Genomic DNA, 17,404 nt, shown 5'->3' with positions numbered 1-17,404 from the left:
CCCAATTTCTTTGCTGGACTCACTGGGAAAAATAGCAGGAAGAGTGATTTTAGAAAGACTTCAGGACTGGGCGGAAGAGAGAGGCATCCTATCCGACCTTCAATTTGGATTTAGAAAAGGACTAGGTACTGTGGAACAAGCCCTAAATTTATCGATAATCTTTGGAAAATATGTGCATGCAAAGAAAGCAAAACTTTACATGACCTACGTAGATTTGTCCGCGGCTTTCGACTGCGTCTCCCACACAAAATTGTGGTCCCTTTTAGCACAGATGGGGGTAGATCCATCACTCCTGAACTTTTTAAGGGAACTCTATTCCAACCCATCCGCAAGAGTCCGCTACGGGACAAAGGGGGAACTGACGGCGTCTTTTAGAGTAGAGCGTGGGGTCAGACAAGGATGTGTCCTGGCACCCTTCCTTTTCTCCCTCTATACCAACAACTTGGAGGTCGAGCTCCTGAAGGGTGCCCGTGATCTTCCACTGGCCAAACATCGCCCGATCCCCGCTCTACTCTACGCGGACGACGCCGTCCTCCTTGCACAAACCCCCCGTGAACTCCAAAGATCCCTTAATAGATATTCGCAGTTCATGAGAACCCTTGACCTTCATATAAACGTAAAAAAGACTTTCGTAATGAAGGCTGGGGTTGGGAGGAAACAGCAAAACTCCATCTACCTTGGCAGCCAAAAAATAGACACTACAAATGAATACTGCTATCTGGGAGTCATGATAGATAATAAACTCTCCTGGAAACCAGCAGTAGAAGCCAGAAAACATTGTTTTAAAAGAGCATTAGCCGCATTGGTGTCGTTTACACAAAAACTAGGAAAACGTCCGCCCAGGGAATTGATAACCATATACAAAGCTAAATGTCAATCTACAGCTTTATATGGAGCAGGACTATGGGGCCATACGGATGTCACCTCTCTGCAAATTGCAGAAAACAAGTTTTTCAGATTCCTCTTATCCGCCCCCAAAAGTTCCTCGACTTACGCCTGCCACTTAGAATTGGGGGCACCATATATCGAATATCTTGCCAAAATTCAACCACTCCTCCTTTGGCGACGTATCTGGGCGTCAGATAAAAACGACATTACAAAAACAATACTGGCGGATGCAATGTCTCTGGACTACGTTTTAAAAATTAAATGGCTGGCCTATATCCGGACCTTTCTCTCTGACCTTGGAATAGAAAAATATTATTCAAACCCCGAAAAAATTGGAGAACTCTCAAAAAATAATTTTAAAAAACGAGCCTTGGACCATCTGGGTAATCTAAGACTACAAATAGAAGCTGGGAAACAGTCGGTGCAGCACGCAATAATGGTTCAATCTACCCTTTTAATGCAGCCCTATTTAAACCTTGACATTGGTACCTTCGAACGATTTCTCCTGATAAGATTCAGACTGAACATATTTCACAAACTGGTAGCTTTCCCAACGCCAAACGTTTGGGACCCAAATCCACTTCCATGTCCATGCGATGGGATATCAGGTCAAACCACCCTTCATACTGTTCTGTTCTGCAAATTTTATCAGGAACACCGCAAACTTTGGTTACTAACTCTTTTAAAATCTTGGGGTCTTAGACAATGCCGAGTAGCCATGTTGAGCTTGCAGCTTTTGGATACCGAAGCCACATGTTACCATGTTCTTAACTTTCTGAAATGTATATATGGACACAGGAAAAACCTTTAATTATAATAGTACTGTATAAATTACCGAAACTCCTTTTTGCTGTTTTCAAGTAATCTGTAATTATATTTCACTGAACATTTTTTATCTGTACTGCTTTTATGGATCTTTAAAATCCGAATAAAGTTTATTATTATTATAAAGATCCCCACCATTTTTCAAAGAACTTTCTGCATTCATGGCCCCTGTGAAGTGGTCAGTCTATCAAAAATTCAATTTGCTCTAGAATTGGAAAGGGGGATTGGCTTCCTCCACAGTATTAGAAAAGATGGCATGTAGACACACTAGCATCATCTCCATGGCTTAGGTCTTCCCGCAAATGAGCCTTTAGAATGTTTATGTAAAAAACCTTTTTGATTATCTTTATGTTATAGCTTCCTCCAAATGTCACACATCTGTCTCCATGCAGTTGATAGCCAAATGCAAACATGTTGGAGATGTGGTCTAGTGGCTAAGTTGCTGTCTGTGAAATCTACAGACCTATGTTCTACTTCCAACTTCGAAACATGAGCAAAACATCAAAGAAATTCCAGAAAATCTCCCCAACTCCCTGTAGCCAAAGCTATAAATATGCATAATATAATATATATGTATAAGTTTAAGCAATCCTGTGAATACTGCTGTTTTGTGTGCAATATATTTTTGCTGTTCCACCTAAATGCCACTTGCCTCCCCAGAACTTTCTGGTTTCTGTAAATCAGAGCTAACACACCCTACTTACAAATTAAGACAACCCTACAGTTACATCCTACTATTTGTTATTTCTCTTGTAGCTGGTCCTAGGTTTAATCACATTTCTGATGATCAGGTCAGATGACAGTGAATATTGCTTTCAACCTGGGCATCTATTCATATGTACCTGATTCTCTCAATCCAGAGACTTATTCAGAACACAAGACATCAAGAGGGTCCTTTTCCACAAAGAAAGGAAAACAATATGAGGACTAAAACTAAAAGGGGAGAGGATGTAGCCTTACGGCTAGAGCGGTTGAACTGGAAGCAGGGAAACTGGGTTCGAGACTTGGCAAATAGGCTCAACATCCTGTGATTTAGGTCAAACCACTTAATCTCCCTGTGCCTAACAAAAATGAATGTGTCCTTGTGTAACGAAACTGGTGCTTATGTAAAGCGCGCGGATACCCGATGTCTGAGGTCTAGTTCACGCTATATAAACCTCCAAAAATAAAAATAACAAATGAACAAGTGTGCATATGAAGATGACAGTAAAGATTCCTGTGGATTGAGATCTTATGTTACTAAGTATTTAACTGCTACTTTTATAGTTCATTTATAGTTATTACATTCCCAGCTAGTTATGAACCTCATACCTAGCTACAATTCATAGGGAGGTGAAAAGCTTATGAGACAGTAAAACGCTTAATAGAAACAATTTAAGATGACAGTTAGAAAAACTGGACGCACACTCACACTGGCATTTTATGATCAAATGTTTAGGAAACATACAGGACAGCAGGCGATGTTGGGGTCTAACTTCTTTGGAGTAGACACGGTTTTAGATTGCCATATATAAAATACAAAAATAATGTTATAAACTATTTGACGGGCTAGCAGAAAAAGTAGTAACAAAGGTCTGCACAAACTTGAGAGACACTTGGATAAATAGTCCAGAGCCTTTGGAGCTGAATGTTTAATTAGTTTGTGAGCAGTTTTGACAGCATTATGTGACTCACAGCATACCTACAGAGAGCCTAAGCTTCTATTCAGCATTCCTGCCCACCCACTAATCACATCTTGGTGTGAAGCTAAAGATACAGAAGCCAAGATAAAAATGTCATGGTCTCCTTACATCAGAGCCAGCGGCTGTCTCATCGCCTAAAATGCAGACATAGACCCTCAATGGCATTGAGCATACTTCAACACAATGTACGGCAAAAAGAAAATCTCCATGCACCAGGATAGTATTTAAATCGTATAAATTATTGCAAGTTTTAAACTTGTAAAAAATAGTCTCCCCTGTAAAAAGAAATGTATTAACAGCTATGTGAATGGCTGTGAAACCAGAAGGTCAACCTTCAAAGTATTTGGGAAAGGAAACCTCCATGAAGGACCACGTTTCTTTTATGTTATTCACGGCCCTTAATAATTGCAGAGCATTAGGCTGGACTGAGCAAGAGTAGTGAAGATGCAAAGGTAGATTGTTGTGATTGAAGAGAGCAGTTAAAACAGGACAATAAAAAGTGGAGATAAATTACCTACATTTTACTGTATAACCTCATAGTATGCTAACAATTTACATCGAGAAAAACTGAAGATGGTAGTCATCATGCTTCAAACAATACAATTTTTGGAGATGGCCTGGGAAAACTACACAAAAACTGTGGGGTGTGGGCTCAGGAAGCAAATTAAAGTGCTACGTATGCTACATGTCCCAGAACTGACTGCATGGAAATCAATGACTTCCATAAAATTGGAGGTGGAGAATTAACCTGGCTTAAGACACTGCATATGCCAGTACAGCTATAATGTTTCTTTTTTATTTGGACTCGGTTACTTACCCTTGTGTCTGGATAAGGCCAGTCATCCAAGTATGGATATACTTTGTGTCCTTGTCTGTTTAAGAAGGCGGCCAACAAGTCTAGACACTCCATCAATATATCCCGGGGGTTGACTTCCTCAGCACTAGGAACACTAGTTAGGGCTCATCAGTCAGGTATATTGTGGTTCCAGTGGCACAATGAGAAAAGGACCCAGATCTGGACATACCTGTCACACGTAAGGCTTCAGAAAACAAAGTGATGATGGAATACTTGGATTATTCTTAGCCACTGGCAATCACTACTCCATCGTTTTTCACCCACCATGCCACCCCAGTTTGGGCCCAGCCACATGCAAATCAGTTTTAACCCTGCTTCAATGGGAATAGTCTGATTTGCATATGACTGGGTCTAATCTGAGGCGGAATGGTAGGAAAAAAACGATGGGATGGAATGCTACCCGAGCAACTGCAAGTGGTAAGCCTTTTTGCATGAATAATTCCACCACCTTTTGTATGTTTGATGTTCCGCCTTAAGTGGCCAGGGCATGCTCAGTCATTGATCCCTTACTCACTATGTCACTTGAGCCAAGCTACACCCGACTGAAGAGACCCAATCAGGACTAAAACAGTCTTGTGTCATGGTTCATAAATGACCTGGTTTGGCAGTTCGGGCTGGACTGTTCCTATTGAAGCAGGGTCCAGACTGATTTGCATATGGCTGGGTGTATTCAGAGGTAGCATGGTGAGCAAAAGAACGACGAGTTGAAATGCTACCTGCGTGATTTACAGTGGTTAGACTTACTGCAAGCATACTCCGATCACATTTTGTGTGTTTTCTTTGTGATACAGCAGGATGTTTTCTGAACTTCAAGGTATAGTCAAAGTCAAAGTCAAATAATTTATATAGCGCGCTACATACCCAGAGGGTCTCAAGGCGCTAGAGGAAGGGTGGGTATTTACTTATCGAATATCCAAGTTTTAAGTTGCTTTCTGAATGCTGGGTGGTTCTGAGTGAGGCGAAGGTGAATGGGAAGTGAGTTCCAGGTTTTAGCTGCCAGGTAGGAGAAGGATCTTCCTCCCATGGTGGTTTTGTTGATGCGAGGTACGGCAGCAAGGGCTTGGTTGGAGGAGCGTAGTTGACGGGAGGGGGTGTAGAAGGAAAGTCGTGTGTTGAGGCATTCGGGTCCAAGTTCGTAGAGTGCTTTGTGTGCGTGGGTTAGGAGGCGGAATGTTATCCTCTAATTGACGGGGAGCCAGTGGAGGTTTTTCAGGTGACTCGAAATGTGGTCATTACGCGGGATGTCTAGTATGAGTCTGGCTGATGCGTTCTGGATGCGTTGGAGTTTTTTCTGAAGTTTTGCGGTGGTACCGGCGTATAGGGTGTTTCCGTAGTCCAGGCGGCTCGTGACCAGTGCGTGGGTGACCGTTTTTCTAGTTTCGGTGGGGAGCCAGCGAAATGTTTTTTTGAGCATGCGAAGAATGTTGAAGCAAGATGATGAAACGGCGTTGATATGTCTGTTCATCGAGAGTGAGGAGTCCAGGATGATGCCCAGGTTCCGTGCGTGGTCCGTCGGGATGGGTGCTTTTCCAAGGGCTTCTGGCCACCAGGAGTCATCCCAGGCGGAGGGGGAGGTACCTAAGATAAGGACTTCTGTTTTGTCTGAGTTCAGTTTCAGACGGCTGTGCTTCATCCACTCGGCTACTTCTTTCATTTCTTCATGTAGGTTGGTTTTGGCGGTGTTCGGGTCTTTGGTGAGTGAGAGGATCAGTTGAGTGTCATCAGCGTAGGAGATGATGTTGAGGTTGTGTTGGCGTGCGATGGTCGCGAGGGGGCTCATGTATACGTTGAAGAGGGTGGGGCTGAGTGAAGATCCTTGTGGCACGCCGCAAATGACTTCAGTGGCCTCTGACTTGAATGGTGGAAGGCGGACTCTCTGAGTTCTTCCGGTAAGGAAGGAGGTGATCCATTCCAGTGCTTTTCCTTGGATTCCGATGTTTCTGAGGCGTTGTAGGAGGGTGCTATGACAGACTGTGTCGAAGGCTGCAAAGAGGTCGAGGAGGATGAGGGCGACTGTATCTCCATTGTCCAGTAGAGTTCGAATGTCGTCTGTTGCTGCGATGAGTGCGGTCTCAGTGCTGTGTTTGGCTCGGAAGCCGGATTGTGAGGAGTCGAGGGATTTGTTGGTTTCGAGGAAGGCGGCGAGCTGGTTGTTGACAGCTTTCTCGATGACTTTGGCCGGGAATGGAAGGAGCAAGATGGGGCGGTAATTTTTGAGTTTGGTGGGGTCAGCTGTGGGTTTTTTCAGAAGGGCGCTGAGTTTGGCGTGTTTCCAGCTTTCCGGGAAGGTGGCGGAGTTGAGGGAGCAGTTGATGACGTCTCGGAGGTGTGGTGCTATGATGGAGTCTGCTTGGTTGAAGATATGGTGAGGGCCTGGGTCTGTAGGGGATCCTGAGTGAATGGAGTTCATCAGGCGGATGGTGTCCTCAGTGGAGATTGGGTTCCATTCATTAAAGGTGTTCAAGGGGGGTGAGGGTACAGCAGAAGGTTGGGAGGGTAGGTCTCCGGGTTGGTTGTCGAAGCTGTTGTGGACGTCTGCGATTTTGTTGTGGAAGAACGAGGCTAGGGAGTCGAAAAGGGTTTGAGAGGGAGTGATGTCGTTGGAGTTGGCTGAGGGGTTGGTAAATTCTTTGACGATGTTGAATAATTCCTTGCTGTTGTGAGCGTTGTTGTCTAGTCGGTCTTTCAGTGCAGCTTTCTTGGCAGTCCGGATCAGTTGGTGGTGTGTGCGGGTGGCGTTTTTGAAGGCGTCCTTGGTGCTGGTGTTTGGGTCTTTTTTCCAGGCCTTCTCAAGGGAGCAACAGAGTTTCTTGGATTTCTTAAGATCATCGTTGAACCAGGAAGCGTTTTTGCTGCCTGGTTTGAGTTGCCGTTTTTTCAAAGGTGCTAGGTTGTCAGCGCTGTTGGTTAGCCATTGATTGAGGTTAATGGCTGCTTGGTTGGGGTTCGGAGAGTGGGCAGGGGGGTTTTGAAGAAGCGATGAGGAGATCTGGTCGATGGTGATTTTGTTCCAGTTTCTTCGCAGAGTAGGTTGAGGATGGTTGTGGGATGTGGTCTTTTTGTAGACAAAGTGAACGCAGCTGTGGTCCGTCCAATGGAGAACTGTGGTGTGACTGAAGGAGATATGCTTGCTGGAAGTGAAGATGGGGTCGAGTGTGTGACCTGCGTAGTGGGTGGGGGTGTTAACAAGTTGTTTGAGTCCAAGGTTGGCGAGATTGTCCAGAAGGGTGGAGGCGTTGCTGTCGTTGCTCTTTTCCAGGTGAAAATTGAGGTCTCCCAGTAGAATGTAGTCCTCGGAGGGGAGTGCGTGTGGGGTGATAAAGTCAATGATGTCATCACTGAATTGTGCCCGGGGGCCAGGTGGCCTGTAGAGGAGGGTGCCTCTGAGTGTGGTCTTGGGGTCTGTGTGGATCTGGAAGTGAAGGTGTTCGGCGCTAGCGAGGTTGACGTCAGAGCTGGTTGAGATGCGGATGGAATTCTTATGGACGATGGCGATGCCTCCTCCTGTTTGCTTGATGCGGTCCTTTCGGATGATCTTGTAGCCTTCCGGGATGGCAATGGTGATGTCTGGGGCTGAGGAGGCGTTCATCCATGTTTCAGTTAGGAAGGCGACGTCCGGAGAGATGGTGTCTAGTAGATTCCAGAGGTCGATGGCGTGTCTCTGGACAGAGCGGGTGTTGAGCAGGATGCATTTTAGGTGGTTGGTGTCGGATCTCTGTTTGGTGTTAGTGGAAGAGGAGTTGGTCTTGGTGCAGTCATACTTGCAGGAGTTGCATGAGAAGGGTCCATGGGTGTGTCCGGGAGCGACTTGGGTGCAGGTGGAGATTCGGCCTGGGTTAAGGGCTAAAAGGGTGGATGCGTCGTATGTAAAGCGGGTGGGACGAGGGCCAGGGGGTCTGGCGCTGGGCGCGGTCCAGGCGCGGACGGGCGTAGACGGGCTTACCTTTGGCGCACCTCGCACTCTGTCACATTTTATGATTTACTTCCATCACTGGAACAGGCAACTGAGAAAGGGGATTGTAGGAGTTGAGGATTGCTGATTTTGCTTTTCATCTACTGCGTTGGCAGACCGTGCTGGATTGGCTGCTGTGGTTACCAACAGAAGGACTGAGATATTTGAAGGTGGTATCTTTGTTCAAAAAAACTATGGCAAAATCATCAATACTCCTTTTTCCTCAACATCTTTTAAATCTTCACACAGCGTTTCATTTTATGATACGTTTGATAGAAAAATGGAGATTCAATATTTTAGTCTCTGTATTAGGTCTAAATCCATTTAATCTGACCCACGATAACCTTCAAATTGAGAGTTGATGTGAGTAGCCACGTTATGTCAAGCCTGAAATATCTGTTGCCGCAGGGATTATTTGGTTAGAAACCAGGAGACCATCCTGCAGAATGTTGTCTTCTGAGTACCTGCACCTGGATTCCCAAAGGTCTTGGGCACATTTGCCCAGGAGAGCTGAGCACTCGCTGCTTTCTCGAAAACTATTTAAGTTACAAATATGTTTCACTCCACTTTGGCAAGATATCACCTCTCCTCATGAAGAGCACCGGAGATTGGAGCAGACACATGTCATTCATTACGAATACCACTAAATTGTCAGACAGAGGCATACTCAAATACAATGACATTTATTTTTCTATGCAGAGTAATGGAAAGAATTTAGATGCACCAAGGGACAGAAAACCTTCCATGATTGGTTCTATAAGTCCCCAAATTAAAGGCAAGGCTTTCAAAACTGACTAATGTCTTGATATGGGGAGCAACTAACAGAATTTTTAATTTAGTTGATCTTCTAAAGAGGACAAAGTGAAAAGATGACGTGGCCTCGCAGCTACAGCTCTCGACATTGGTGCTTAGTTTACATGTGCTTTAAAAAAATGTGCAGCGTAATCTTGTTCTCTTGTAAACCGCTCTAATGCTCTGGTGTCAAGTTTGCTCTATATAAGAGCTGCAAGATAAACAGCAAAAAAAGGAAAAAAAGTCCAAATGCGTCATAGATCATCAATAATGTGAAAGGAAAGTTTGGGAGAAAAGTCAGTAAATATGTACCACCTATTGATGATTCAGAGGCTGTCCCTCTATCAACAGTACGGAGAGTATGAGACCTTTTACATGGTCTTCTAGGATTATGATACCTCCCTTGCTAATGGAATTTTTGGGGTCCAAAATTTCTTTTTTAATTTTTATGGGGCAGGGTCCTCTTGAAAGGAAACAAAGAGAGCCTTGGAGGGCATAATAGAGATCCTGAACATCTTGGCTTCAATGGCAGTACTAGGTCAGAGAGATCTCAATCGCTGTTGAGAATCAGAGTAACATGGAGACCTGGGCTGTCACATAGAAAAGTAACAAACACAGTAGGTAATTTTCTGGAGTACTTTCTTGAGAAAAGGAGTGCAAGTCCTAGGTTTTTTCTTTCATGCAGGAACAATGTTTACCGAGTAAACTGGTATATACATTTTCAAGGTTTCAACGAATACAGCTTTACTATCTTCTTGACATCAAAAAAGCTGTTAATATTAAACGTGTTTTTAACCTTTTGCGTGCTGCCGTCGGTCATTGGCCGACGGGAGCACTACCTCCCTAGTGCTGCCGTGGGCCAACAGCCGACGGAGCCCACCCACCCTTTAGAACGCCCGCGCCACGGTTAAGGCGTTAAACTTATAATTTTCAGCATCAAAATTACGTTAAAGAAGTATTAGAGGGGTTGTGCTATGTATGATGCCAGGTGTTTTCCTGTGGTCAGCGATTAGCAAAATAGTATTACCAATCTCTGCCACATGTCAGGTCTTCAGTCTAAGAAGACGACTAATAAAGAACCTTGAGATTACGTGGAGAATCATCTTTTTTTCTCCTCTTCTGCCTTTGCACTTTCATTAGCTTATGCATCTCACTCCTACTTTCTCTGAGGCGAATCCAACATCAATCCTTTACAGTTCTCGGATCTTTCCTAAAAAAAAAGGATATTCCTCTTGAGTGTGGGAGTCGGGAAGACACTTCATAGGAACCTTCACTGATTTCTTCCTACTGCAGTAAATACACCTCACCCATCAAAAACTTCGACAGCTGGATCTCTGCATGCACCGACACGCTGACTCCTATCAAGCGCAAATAAATAGTAAGAGCCCGACCACAGGCCAGCTGGTATAAAGAGAAATTCACACGGACAGAAGTCCACTGCAAGCAACTGGGGCAAAGGGATGGCTGTTTTACAGAATGTTCGTGTTAGTTCTTGCCAGCCCATAACCATTGATGTCCTTTTATGGAACAGCACTCATCGTTGATGAATGCCAAAGGCTATGACAGCAGCATATATACACACTTTACAGAGTCACAAGAGTTAGGACCTGTGACGGAAGGTTCTTAATAGATTTCTTTGAGGTGAATCTTGCATGGTAACCACATACCACCTCTTACTGGACTACTGTGAAAACGGGTTATACAGAAATCAAGCCAGTGATTTTACAAAGCATCCTTCCACACCACCCACAAAGTGAGTTATGTTTGGTAATTTTTCGCTGTTTCTACACCTTGTGTACCTGGAGCTGCTGGGAGTTGTCACTGAGGTTGTCTTCTCTGCGACGTGCCTCCTCCAGCAACTGGGCATTCTTCTTTTTCTCTACCTGCTCTTTGTGCTTTAGGTTGGCTACTTTTTTATTCTGGTCTTTGATTTGCCTGTAATCAAGGGAGAGAAGGAGAAACATTTTATATGACAGGTGTGACAGGAAATTTACTGCTCTGTGCCTACACTTCTGCATATTACAAATTAAGAAAACAGCATGATTCATTTTGAGAAACAATGCCACAACTTATATTTCAAAGACAGAACAGGCTTTATGAAGTGGTGAAATGTAACTTTACAGTCATTGCATGTTAACAAAACATGAAATAAGGGTTAAAGCCCAATTACACTGCAGCATCAGATTATTCTAAAGTTCACAGCATTTATGGATGGCAAAACCAAACTGGCCTCCAGTGCACTGAGATAATTCGGTTTGTGGCATGTGCCATACAAACATATATAAAGAACTTGAAAATTGGTGCTTAACAACCATGTTATTGATTCCTCACAATTTCACTGCACATCACATCAGTTTCCCCCTGCACCTACGTTACGGCCAATGTTATTTGTATCCGGTCACCAATTTGAAGGGACACATCGCCTTTACTGATGACAACAAACTCTCCTAAAATCATTAATTTCCCAGATTTAATTTAAAGCAAATATGGAATGGTCTGTACATTAAATGGTGCGCTGATTGAATTTGTTTAGCTTAATAGAGCTAAAACGATTGAAATGATATTATGTCCTGTGTACTGCACACGGACTATAGCTTCTCAAATCGCTTTGCTATTTTGAGTACCCGCCTTGCCCTTCTTAATTAGGAATGAGAATGAGGTCTATTCAGGTCTGGTGCAATAACATTTAGGATTTCAGACAAACTAGAATTCTAATTGCTGGATACTATGCATATAACATAAGAGGCAATTTGGGATCAGCACCTGCTGGCGGTTCTAAGGCTACTACCTTAAATCACCTTAAGGAAGCAACATCACAGGGTTTATTTTGATTATGCCATTACTCGCAAAATGCATACTAAAGCTTATTTAAATCAGTTGCAGGTAATTTGAACAATATTAACATTTTAAAGCCATATATGGACAATAGTAAAAGGAATCATAGATAATCTAGTAATTTACTCAACTCATTAAACCTAAACCACATTCAGACATTCATCACCAGGCCATATACTACAGAACACGGGGGAATATAATTCCTAATAAAAGCTGAACAATGCTGGCCAATGGATGCTAAAAACATGCTAATGTCTGACTGCCTAGTGCATACATAGAAATGTACATGCCTCTTGAAATGCATACTGACCTTTTGCTACATTTGAGAGCAATAGCCCAAAATCGCACCATAAATCTCACATAATCTTTTAAGAGGGGTGGAAATTCTGGACCTATGTTCCCAGTTAGAGAAATTCCTGACTTTCCTTTTAAGGACTCATCTATTAAAAAGTTGATGAAAATATTATTATGATCCATTGTGGTTTTAAGACATGTTCCTCGCCAGTAATCCTAGCGAAGCAGTGGAGCAACTAGAGTAGATTTCATTTTAAACTTGCAGTTGTAAAGGTAATCATAAACCTTTCTTTAACATTATTATCTTTTTATTGCTTTACAGCGATAACAGGTTTCAGAATTTAAAGCAAGTGTACATCATGAGTACACCAAACTATTATTGCGATGGTACAACTAATTGGTAATTCAAATTGCTTGAGAAATAGCAGTGCTTACTTTAAGATGGTATGTAAGACTGCAGGCACAGCCTACTGAGAATGAATAGGTCTGAGACTTCAAAGAAAATGAATAGTAGTAAAAATGCAGTGGAAGAATGAGAATCAATCAAAAGAACTATTCAGGCATTCTAAGGCACTAAGTGGGGGGAATCAGACACACTGAAGATCATATACTGAAATTAAAACAAAACAACCGATACAAGGGAACCCGCTAGTTGGAATAGAGAGAGCAAATGCATGTAGGTCGTTTGTTGTGTAAACGTGACTACGGCTGTTATCAGGCTAAACCACATAGAAAAGTGACAGTAACAGACAGATGCGGGTATCCTGGAGCTCAAAGTAGGAGCACAAAAAGCTGCCTACAAGAAGGAGACTTATACAGAAAACAGAAATGCTTTCAGATTTTCCTAATGGCATGATAGGACGTTATAGAACAGAGTGAAAAGGGGAGGTTATTCCGAAAGCAAACCATCCCAAGGAGATTACAACATGTTGACTCGCCGCGGAGGATCCTGAGAGACCACGATTGAACATATTTCCGAAACAGGTCTCTAATATAGGCAGACCACGATTAGACAGAGTTAGGAAACACAAAGGCATGGCTTTAAATCTTTTGCTTACTGGTTGCACAACTGTTGAGAGATGCCCTCTAACATCCTAAATTCTTAACAAAATGCAAGCTAAAGCGTATTGAATAGATTACAGTCATGAATTTGTTTTTTGGAGGTAGCCCAAGGAAGACTGAATTAAAATAATCAAATCTTGATAATATGGAGGCTTGAATATAGACTTCTAAAAGGCATTTAGAATGAAACAACATTTAGCAAAGACATGCCTAAAGGAGATAAATATATAAAGGTGCTTCTGTGTAGCGAAGGATGCGCCTTCCTCCGAAACCAGGCCAGGAGCGGAGTGAATGCCAGATTCTGGCAAAGTGTCCAAACCACAGTTGACATCCAGTTCCTCAGATGTTTTTAGCAAGATTTGGGTTCTCCTTCAAAGGACCAAGCCCTTCCTTCTCGTTTTCTAATTCAGAAGGGAGGGACTGCCTAGTGGCCTGAAGTTCAAGGGTTTGTGGGGCATGGATGGCACCAGCAACGCCATTGAACGGCGAAGGCTTGGAGACAAGGATAGGCTTTGAGTAGGGTAGCGCCAGAGGGTAGAAAGCCAGGGTGGAAGACGGCACAAGTGTTGGTCTGGATTTGAGGGGTGGAGGGTATTTTGGGATTTGGCAGACCCCTCGGCAGTAACCCAGCCAGGGCACCTCGCAACTCCATGGGGTCCGAAGATGCCAGGAAACTCAAGGCAGCGTGGAGTGGGCCCTGAGGTTTACTCAGTAGGTGGGTGGTATATGGATGGAGAAGGTGAAGAACGCTTCAACTTCTTTTCCTTATGTTTCTTGTACTTAATCGAATTGGAGGAGGCGGTCCTAGAGCACGAAGAACCATCTGCGGGAACAGATCTGAAAGCAGCCCCAAGATCTGCCTCGGCCCTTCTTCTGCCACGCCATGAATCGTCAATCACCTTGGGGGGCATTAATTTGCACTTGGCAAAGGTCTTGAAGGCGTGACCCGACCACAGGCACCTGAGACCATCCCTGGCTAGAAGTCTTATTCAGATATAGGCAAAAACATTTCAAAAAATAACTGAGGTAGCTCTCCAGATCCGCTGTCCTGGCGTGGAAAGAATGGAACTGATCTCAGCATGCCGGAAGTGATTCTTTTAAGGGTACCACAACATCACTTTTGAGGTGAATGATATTGACCAGGGACTGATCAACACCACTTATTGGAGCACAGTGGTACTGCTCAAGATTTTCTGGATCCAGTCTGACACCTGGAGAAGGAAAGGAATCATTGGTTAGAAGTCTCTCAGGGATGGGATGGGGTGAGCGGAAAGGTGCAATGTCAAAGATGGCTGATGTGGACCAGAGTCAGAGAGTATAAGGCTGGGTGGTGACCTGTTACAGCAAGTGATGTTTCAAGGTGATGAAGCGTAACATCTACCTTGAAATCTACGTCATGACCGGAGGTCAGGATTATGCTCATCTTTCTTCCTTTATTTGTTGCAGCAACCATGTAACTTAATAATAAACTACATTTCCCAAGATCATCTTGAAAAAAAGAACATACATTCAACAAATCCTAATAAAACATTTTCCAGAAAGTCCTCCAACTGGGTCCATGCCTCCTCTTGCTTCACTCCTCCAGCACCATTAAGATGTTTCCAGTCAGTCCTATTGTGGGCGGGGTTATTGTATAGTTTTATAGTTGGTGAGCTGTGGAAATGCTTCAGTGTTCATTGCAGGCAAACATTTTAACATTTACAGGTGCATGGGATGCATAGAGGTCCTCCATCCAAAAGCGGGTGTTCTCAAGCTCTTCTAAAGCTTGTGAACGCTGCACAGAAACAATTATGATGCTTAACACGTGTTGCAGTTGTTTCCTCGGCCTTTCACTAGGGAATGGAGCACCATGCCAAATATCAGGCCCTACCACTTCTATGTTCAAATAATCCATTGGTTTTTAAAAGTGATTTTACACAAGCCAACCTACTGGAGTCTGACGACACCTTGAGGTCTGTACTAGGAGTATTTTTTCTTATTAACCAATTGCATTCTTATTACGACCTGTGCTAGGGCAAGTGTAATTTGGCACATTAGGACACGTTAGGACACAGACCCGGGATGGTTGCCCATAAGTAGGGCGCTGACATCATAGGTCCATTAACTAAGATTCTGGATACGGCCAAAGACGCCAAAGAAACAAGCTCTCCTATTCCATTGGATATTCTCTCTGGTTGAGCCAAAGAGGCTATTATCTTTTTTGAGAAATGCTGATTGCACACTTTATACTGAACATAGACAAACCCTCTTTATTAAAGTAGATCATAAATTAGGAGGCTTTTCTAGATCTGAATCTGGCCAAGTGGCTCAAGAGGGTCTTTTTATGTATCCATTTATTAAGTAGTTGGGCAAATCTGTGGCTAAATTCACTTTCCTGGATAAGGACAAACTTCTATTAACTCCTTGGACACTCATGACGAGCTCAGCTCGTCATGGTGTACACCACCATACACTCATGACGAGCTGAGCTCGTCATGAACAATGGGAAAATCAAATGATCAGCAAGGGAGGAAAATAACGCTAGCATCGATGTGGTTAAGATAATTTTTTCACCAAAGGTTTTTGCAGGTTTCAGCCGTGGCAGGGGGTGCTTGGCCAGCCGTTTCACCTATCATCCCTTCCAGATATCAAGGAGTTAAATGGGAACAGTGGCAAGATGCGTCCAGATTTGATGGCTTCTATCCAACCAGAGGCTTCCAGAGGGACGGAGGCTAAGGCCATTTCTGTGGCGCTTTAACTGAATCCTCTAACCCGGTGAGTGTTATCCCTTCTTCCCAATTAAAAGTGGGAAGCAGATTCGCACAATTCATTTACAATTGGCAGTTTCTTACAACAGGTGCTTGAGTTCTTCAAATGGTGCAGGGTTTCTGCATAGAATCAATGGATTTCCCTGTTCAAATTTCATGTCCTCATCCTCTAATTTTTTCTAGACAAGATACTCCGCTGAAGAGGAAATCTCAACCCTTTGCAAAACTACGTGAAGTGGTGAAGTTTGGTGCAATCTCGGGATTAACGGTTAATTGGGACAAGTCTATTGCGTTCCCCCTCACGAGAGCTACAGAACGGTTTGAGATGGACTACCCGCTGAGGTGGACCTCTGAACCCGTAAGGTACTTAGGGGTGCGGCTACACACGGATGCTGAGACGGTTTTCCGTGAGAACTACGGTAGGGCTATGATTAGATTGGAAGATAACGTTGAAAAATGGATCAGGCAACCTCTAACCCTTCTTGGAAGGATCTCGATAATGAAGATGGTTATATTACCTAGACTGCTGTATTTGTTCACAAATATATTATGGTGCTCCCAACGTGTTTTTTTGCTTGGCTCACGTCATAAATGATTAAACTGGCTTGGGCTGGCAAGCAGGCGCGAGTGCAATGGAAAATTCTGGTTCTCCCGTATCAGTTGGGCGGCCTTGGTGCTCCTGACTTCGAACTATACTATTGGGTTGCGCAGGCAGCTCACTTACATCAGTAGATACACGATAGAGAGAATGCACCATTTGTTAACCTGGAGAGACTCTTTGCAGCCCCACTGCCTCTGCCGGCAGTTATCTTTGACACAACAGATAGACGTACAGGCTTGCTTGACTCTTTAAACTCTCCCAGAAATGCCTGGCACGCGCTTTTGCAGTACCACGCCGGAGCGATCTTATACGCTCCGCTTATGCCCATTGAGTGGATGACCTGGTTGGCCCCATGTAGGGACAAAGGCGTGATTAAGGCTTTGAAGGCTCTAGGTATGAACACGGCTGGAGACATGTTTACAGAGGGGACTCTTAAAACAACGTCCGATATAGCAACGCTGGAGGTACAACCTACTGTGCTGCAGCGCTTTCAATTCCATAGAATCAGAGAAGCTTGGCGGGAACAGCTGGGGGATGACCTGCAGGAACCCCCAGAGGTACTGGAACCGACACACGTAATTAAAACCGAAGAGCCGAGAAAATTGGTCACCACTCTGTATAAGCTGACCATGTCTGAACGGGTGGCTGGGTACAACAAGGCACGCCTCGCCTGGCAACGTGACTTGGATAAAATCATTTCTGATGACATGTGGCGTTATTGCTGCTCCAACACGCGTTCCGTCTCCCTGAATGGTAGTCACAGGTTGCTTCACTTCAAGTACAATAATAGAGTCCATCATACCCCAGAAAGACTGCATCCATTTGGGTTGCGCGACAGCGCGGCGTGTGACAGATGTAATACACCGGATG

The 17,404-nt window shown here is 43.9% G+C and overlaps 1 protein-coding gene across 12 annotated transcripts in view; it reads right to left on the bottom strand.

Annotated features, from left to right (window-relative positions):
* ERC1 (ELKS/RAB6-interacting/CAST family member 1) overlaps positions 1 to 17,404 on the bottom strand; it is a 2,439,553-nt gene that overhangs the window by 907,609 nt on the left and 1,514,540 nt on the right. For all 12 annotated transcript variants that reach the window (XM_086952855.1, XM_086952857.1, XM_086952853.1 and 9 more), the window contains one exon: positions 10,795 to 10,930. In XM_086952855.1, coding sequence (XP_086808981.1) covers positions 10,795 to 10,930 — 136 coding nt within the window. The remainder of the gene's footprint in view (positions 1 to 10,794; positions 10,931 to 17,404) is intronic.

The sequence above is a fragment of the Lissotriton vulgaris genome, chromosome 1_2, assembly GCF_964263255.1.
Source record: "Lissotriton vulgaris chromosome 1_2, aLisVul1.2, whole genome shotgun sequence".
Taxonomy (NCBI): domain Eukaryota; kingdom Metazoa; phylum Chordata; class Amphibia; order Caudata; family Salamandridae; genus Lissotriton; species Lissotriton vulgaris.
Note: the sequence above shows the minus strand (reverse complement) of the source record. Positions and strands in the feature narration are given on the sequence as shown.